The sequence below is a fragment of the Carassius carassius genome, chromosome 25 (genome assembly GCF_963082965.1).
Source record: "Carassius carassius chromosome 25, fCarCar2.1, whole genome shotgun sequence".
NCBI lineage: Eukaryota > Metazoa > Chordata > Actinopteri > Cypriniformes > Cyprinidae > Carassius > Carassius carassius.
Window position 1 is genome coordinate 28,813,986 of NC_081779.1, and position 6,265 is coordinate 28,820,250.

At 37.2% G+C, this 6,265-nt stretch overlaps 1 protein-coding gene across 1 annotated transcript; it reads left to right on the forward strand.

Moving 5' to 3' along the window:
• The first annotated feature begins 5,418 nt into the window (after positions 1–5,418).
• LOC132104551 (S-adenosylmethionine synthase-like) lies at positions 5,419–5,932 on the forward strand. Its single transcript, XM_059510112.1, has 2 exons — positions 5,419–5,693; positions 5,774–5,932. The coding sequence occupies exons 1-2, from the start codon at positions 5,547–5,549 to the stop codon at positions 5,909–5,911; spliced, it is 285 nt and encodes a 94-aa protein (XP_059366095.1). The 5' UTR covers positions 5,419–5,546; the 3' UTR covers positions 5,912–5,932.
• Positions 5,933–6,265: the final 333 nt, after the last annotated feature.

Below are 6,265 nucleotides of genomic sequence, written 5' to 3' on the forward strand. Positions count from 1 at the left end.
CTGACAGAATCCGTTAGCATGTGGCATGCAGACAAACTGACCTTTACAGTCAGTTTTCTCTTCCAGGTCAGCCACTGCCATGATGAAGCAAGAGTCTTGCTGAGCAAGTCAAAGTTAGTTCAGCTGCTGACACATTTATATCTAGCTACCTGACTAATGATGCATTTGGCTGATCGGCACAGACATTTGAAGTTGACCGTTGCCTGCTTGAGTGTTTGTTAGCGCCAATACTCGATCAGACTGCAGGCTTGGCCAAACATTTGTGTTATTGCATAGAGTATGCTTCTGGTTTTAGATCTGCATAATGGTGCATCTGTGTATATGTCCTGATTCGTAGGGCTTTTAGTGATGTGTGATGATGCTAAATGACAAAAGGAGGAGTAGATCATACGTGTTTGATCACTGTAAGAGTTATGCATGCTTCTCCCTGGTACTGATGGGACACAAAGCCATCCACAGTGACGTCATAATGTCTGTATAATCTGACAACTGCCGATTTGACGCATCTGTATGGGTGATCATTTCAGGATCAATATTTATGATTTGTTGACTGATGGTTTGGGAGGAAACACCATCCAATAATTGTAATTCTGTTCATTTCTCTCTTTTTTGAATGTTTTTTTTTCTTTATGGCTAAGTCTGTTCAGTGGAAGTTCTTGTAGAGTTATCGTGTCTGTGTGATTAAATAGTGCACATACTTGAGCAGCGTTGGACCAGACAGGAAGAGGAAACGGGAAATGGCTCAAAACTTACCACCAAGTAACACTGGCAATGCCTCTCGTCACCCTGCCAGCTCTGGGCATCTGAACTCTTCTGGGGTCGCTTTTGATTTCAAAGCTGCTGTAGATGGATAGTCTCTTTGTTTGGTGTAGGTGTTCCTGTCTGATTGTTCAGCCTGTGGCTCACTCAGTGTCATTGTTGTCTTGCCATAATCCATTCTGTCAGTTTTCTTCTGTGAAAGCATTGTAAGATAGCTAGATTTCTATATATATATATATATATATATATATATATATATATATATATATATATATATATATATATATATATATGTATAAATATATATAATTAAATACATATAAAATAAGAAAATAAACAAATAAATGCTGAACTCATGTTTCCATGCGTATAGTCATTTTTGCATCAGTGTGTCACAAGTACAAATGTATTGACAAAACCACTGAAGTCAACCATCTTTATGATTTTTGTTTGGTTTTGAAATTGCAGCCCAAACTGTTATATTACAACTGTTATATTTGATCACATTTGACCATTTCAAAAGCGAACCCAAACTGTGCAGCACAAAACAATTAAAGTAAAACAAAGTATGGCATTACCATTGCTTAGAAATATACTAATGTGTTCTTTGAAGTACTGGAGTGCCATACCATTTAAATCAGTTAATTGTAAAAGTGTTTAAATCTGCAACATTACATTGTCAAAATGGTAAAGACAGTATGGAATTTAATGTCAACTGTTCTGCATTTAATCATATCAAATTCAAAATAAATATTTTATGCAAAGCCTCATGCATTTCTCTATATAACAGCTAATTAAGGCAGAAAGAAATCTGCAGAAAGAACTCGTGCCTGAAAATGAAATTGAATATAATGCACTTTGTAGAGTGTCAGGTATGTTTCATAGATAAAAATAAAAATTATTTAGATTTATACTTATTAGGGCTTAAACAAGAATTGAGAAGACAACAATTTTGCCATTTTGATTTCAGAATTATTAGCAAAAATGTTAATTAGCTTTTTATAGCGCCAGCTTGTGGCTGATTTTCACAACATTTCTGCAGAAAAGATGTAAAAGCAAACACATCACTCATATACTGTATATCAAATTTAAGATTCATTTTAAAATTCTCTTACTCGTGAGCAAAACCTTACATCTCAACTATTTAGAGTCTTCTTATAGTCCCTGTCTCAGACTGAAACTCAGAGGGGACCGAGCTTTCTTTGCGGTTGGGCCCCGGGTATGGAATAACCTGCCTTCAGAGATTAGATTGGCACCTGTTTTTTTTCTAGTTTTTCTAGTTGGATATGTATTGTGTCTTTTAAATGTATGTGTGTTTGTGTGATATATATATATATATATATATATATATATATATATATATATATATATATATATATACACAGGTGCATCTAAATAAATAAGAATGTCCTGGAAAAGTTCATTTATTTCAGTAATTCAACTCAAATTGTGAAACTCGTGTATTAAATAAATTCAGTCCACGCAGACTGAAGTAGTTTAAGTCTTTGGTTCTTTTAATTGTGATGATTTTGGCTCACATTTAACAAAACCCTCCAAAAACCTCAAAATCTCAACAAATTAGAGTATTGTGACATGCCAATCAGCTCAAAACACCTGCAAAGGTTTCCTGAGACTTCAAAATGGTCTCTCAGTTTAGTTCACTAGGCTGCACAATCATGGGGAAGACTGCTGATCTGACAATCATTGACAACTTTCACAAGGAGGGTAAGCCACAAACATTCATTGCCAAAGAAGCTGGCTGTTCACAGAGTGCTGTATCCATGCATGTTAACAGAAAGTTGAGTGGAAGGAAAAAGTGTGGAAAAAAAGAAGATGCAAGAGTTTGTCAAGCAAAATCGATTCAAGAATTTTAAAGAACTACACAAGGAATGCACTGAGGATGGGGTCAAGGCATCAACAGCCAGCACACACAGACGTGTCAAGGAATTTGGCTACAGTTGTCGTATTTCTCTTGTTAAGCCACTTCTCTACCACAGACAACATCAGAGGCATCTTACCTGGGCTAAGGAGAAGAAGAACTGGACTGTTGCCATTGGTCCAAAGTCCTTTTTTCAGATGAGAGCAAGTTTTGTATTTCATTTGGAAACCAAGGTCCTTGAGTCTGGAGGAAGGGTGGAGAAGCTCATAGCCCAAGTTGCTTGAAATCCAGTGTTAAGTTTTCAGTCTGTGATGATTTGGGGTGCAATGTCACCTTCTGGTGTTGGTCCATTGTGTTTTTTGAAAAACAAAGTCACTGCACTCGTTTACAAAGAAATCTTGCAGCACTTCATGCTTCCTTCTGCTGACCAGCTTTTTGAAGATGCTGATTTCATTTTCCAGCAGGATTTGGCACCTGCCCACATTGCCAAAAGCACCAAAAGTTGGTTAAATGACCATAATGTTGGTGTTCTTGAATGGCCAACAATCTCACCAGACCTGGAAAATGAATATATATATATATATATATATATATATATAGATAGATAGATAGATAGATAGATAGATAGATTAACTTGAAAAGATTTATGATCCAAGATGCAAATCCTCTCATGCAGATGTGTCCATCATGGCAGTTTTGGGGTTTCTAATTTCCTTACACTTTTATTGTTTTTTTACTATTGTTTTAATAATTGACTTGTTCTTCTTTTCAGAAAATGAACTTATCTCGATCATAATAGGCCACAGGGGGGGGGGGGGGGGGGGGGTTGGCAGGAGTTAGCTGGTAATGTTCGTCAGTGGTGCCACTGTTGGTGGACGCTGTAGTTTTTGAGTTCAGTGTGTTATTCAGTAGGCTGTCTAGCAGTCCAAAGGCAGTGAAATGTTTCCCTAGCAAAGATGGCAGCATGCAGGCTGTGTACTTCTGCCACTTTATTAACCAGCTGTGACAGTTTTAAAGTGGGAAGCATAACTGAATATGCAAACTGAATAATTCACTGGCATATGACAACTTGAGACAGGATGGCCAATTCTGTTTCTGGAGATCTGCAGGGTTCAGCTCAGCACTGTGTTTCTAAGGATCTTAATGAGCTGTTTGATCAGGGTTTGAATTGAACTGCAGGAAGGTAGATCTTCAGGAACAGGATGTGAAACCCTTGCCTCAAGATTACGGTAATACAGCACTGAAAACTGTAAGAAATTATTTTGCAGAGAGATTAGCCTTTTTCACACTTTTGTTTTTTGTACTTCCGGACTGGCCATTGTAAACTATTTCAAATAACTATAATGGAGGAGCATAAGAATAAGATCTGGAAATAAACTCTATACATAAAATATTGTGTAATGTTTTGAGTTGAATTTGAACTAATTGTTACAAAAAGATTTGAACTGAATATACCTGTTAATAACACGTGAGCTAGTGAAAGCCAAATCACACAGCTGATTAAATAAATTCAAAAGAATCAATTTAATTAAACAATCTTTTCAAAATGGCTAAGATTTCTTCAGAAAATGATTTCTATTAAAAAATTATTTCTATTATTTCTATTCCCCCCTTGTGTCTTTGTGATACATCATCTACACTGAAATCAGTGGAACTGAAATGTAAACTTGAGTGTGCAGGTGCCCATACTACATTTCCAAATATTGCCACTGCCTCATTACATCTATAATTGTATCCATCAACAACAATTAACTTATATTAATTGTATAATTTAAGACTCAGAAACAAAGTAACAATGTTTTCAGTTACAGTGAGGAGGAAAAGGAGGTCTTGAGGCTTTTTCTCCAGCAAATGATTAGAGCATGTGAGAGCCTGAGGGTCTGTTCACACTAACACACTTGCACACACTCTGATAAAGATCCACATCACGAACTGTGACTCTCAGACTCCTAGCAAAGTATTTTTCATGTAGAAGATGAGTAAAAGTATTTCCCCTTTCTTTTTTTGTGCTCTGAACATCCAGAAATACAGGCAAATAAAGACTTAATATTTATATTTATGTATTTGGCAGGTATTCTTGTGGCTACTGTATTTGATTTATAGTAACATTGCACTTTAAAAGGGATTTAAAGTATATTTTGAAGGAAACCTTCCTAGATTTGTTATATGATTTGATGATGAACTGTTGATTGTCACTGAGGTTAAATAAGCAAAAATGAAATTTTGGTGTGCAGGTGTTTTAATGTGCAGCACTTTGGTGCACTCTGTAGCATTTTTTTTATTATTATTATTATAATAAAAAGCTGTAGCTTCAGCTGTAGCTGTTTCAAGTACCAGATACGCTCTTCAAATTTTAGGTATATTTAAAAAGATTGTTTAATGAATCCCAGAGGTGGCATGAGTGCATTTAGCCTGCAATTACAATTGCATAAATAATGCTATTAAATTAATGTTTTTATTTATTTATTTATTATTATTATTTTTATTAATAAATGTTTTAGCAAATCTTAAAAGGATACTCCATCCCAAAATAAAAATCTTGTCATTATTCACTTACCCCCATGGTGTTCTAAACCCGCAAATGCTTAGTTCGTCTTCTGAACACAATTTAAGATATTTTGGATGAAAAAAGAAAGGCTTGAGACTGTCCCATAGACTGCCAAATAAATAACAATCAGCTTGAATCACTGATGGCGGAGGGACTATTCCGACGATGCTTTTAATACTTTCCTAGATTTTGACACTGTTATTTATTTGGCAGTCTATGAGACAGTCTCAAGCCTACAAGTTCTCATCCAAAATATCTTAAATTGAGTTCTGAAGATGAACTAAGCTTTTAAGGGTTTGGAACGACATGGGGTAAGTGATTAATGACAAAAATGTTCATTTGGGACGGAATAACCCTTTAATGAGTGAGATCATTGTGGACACGTATGGAGGCGGAGCTTTCTCTGGAAAGGATTACACTAAATTGACCCTTTCAGTGGCCTATGTGGCCCGCTGGGTGGCCAAGTTTCTGGTGAAGGCTGATCTGTGCAAGTGTGTTGTGGTCCAGGTGAATATTTAGTCTTTCACCATGTATAAGTGAGTAGGGAAGGAATAAGTACAGTCTCACCCATTTACTGGTTTCCTCAGTTGTCTTTCACCATTGGAGTGGCCCACCCCTTGTCAATCTCCATCTTCCACTATGGGACCTCCCAGAGGAGCGAGAAGGAGCTGCTGGAGATCGTGAAAAAGGACTTTGACCTCTGCCCGGGCGTCATCACTAGGTAAAGTGTGCTCCTCAGTGGCTGCCCAACCGTTGCCTCTCGTTTTCATGGTTCCCAAGTTATCTTTTACATTTGCTCCTGTGTATCCTGAGTTTGGTCTTTTGCACTGTTAACATTAGAGAGGCTCATTGAGTTTGACTGAATATCCTCCTTTGTGTGTGGCAATGGTCTTACTCTGTCTCCTGTGCAATTCCAGAGAGCTGGACCTCAAGATGGCCATCTACCAGCCCAACGCCACCTATGGCCACTTTGGCCATGAGTCCTTCCCCTACTAAATCTTTACACCCCCCCCCCCCCCCTTCTTTGGGCAGTAGGTGTAGATTACATTTCAACCTACTCAACCCATCGGAGGGAGTAG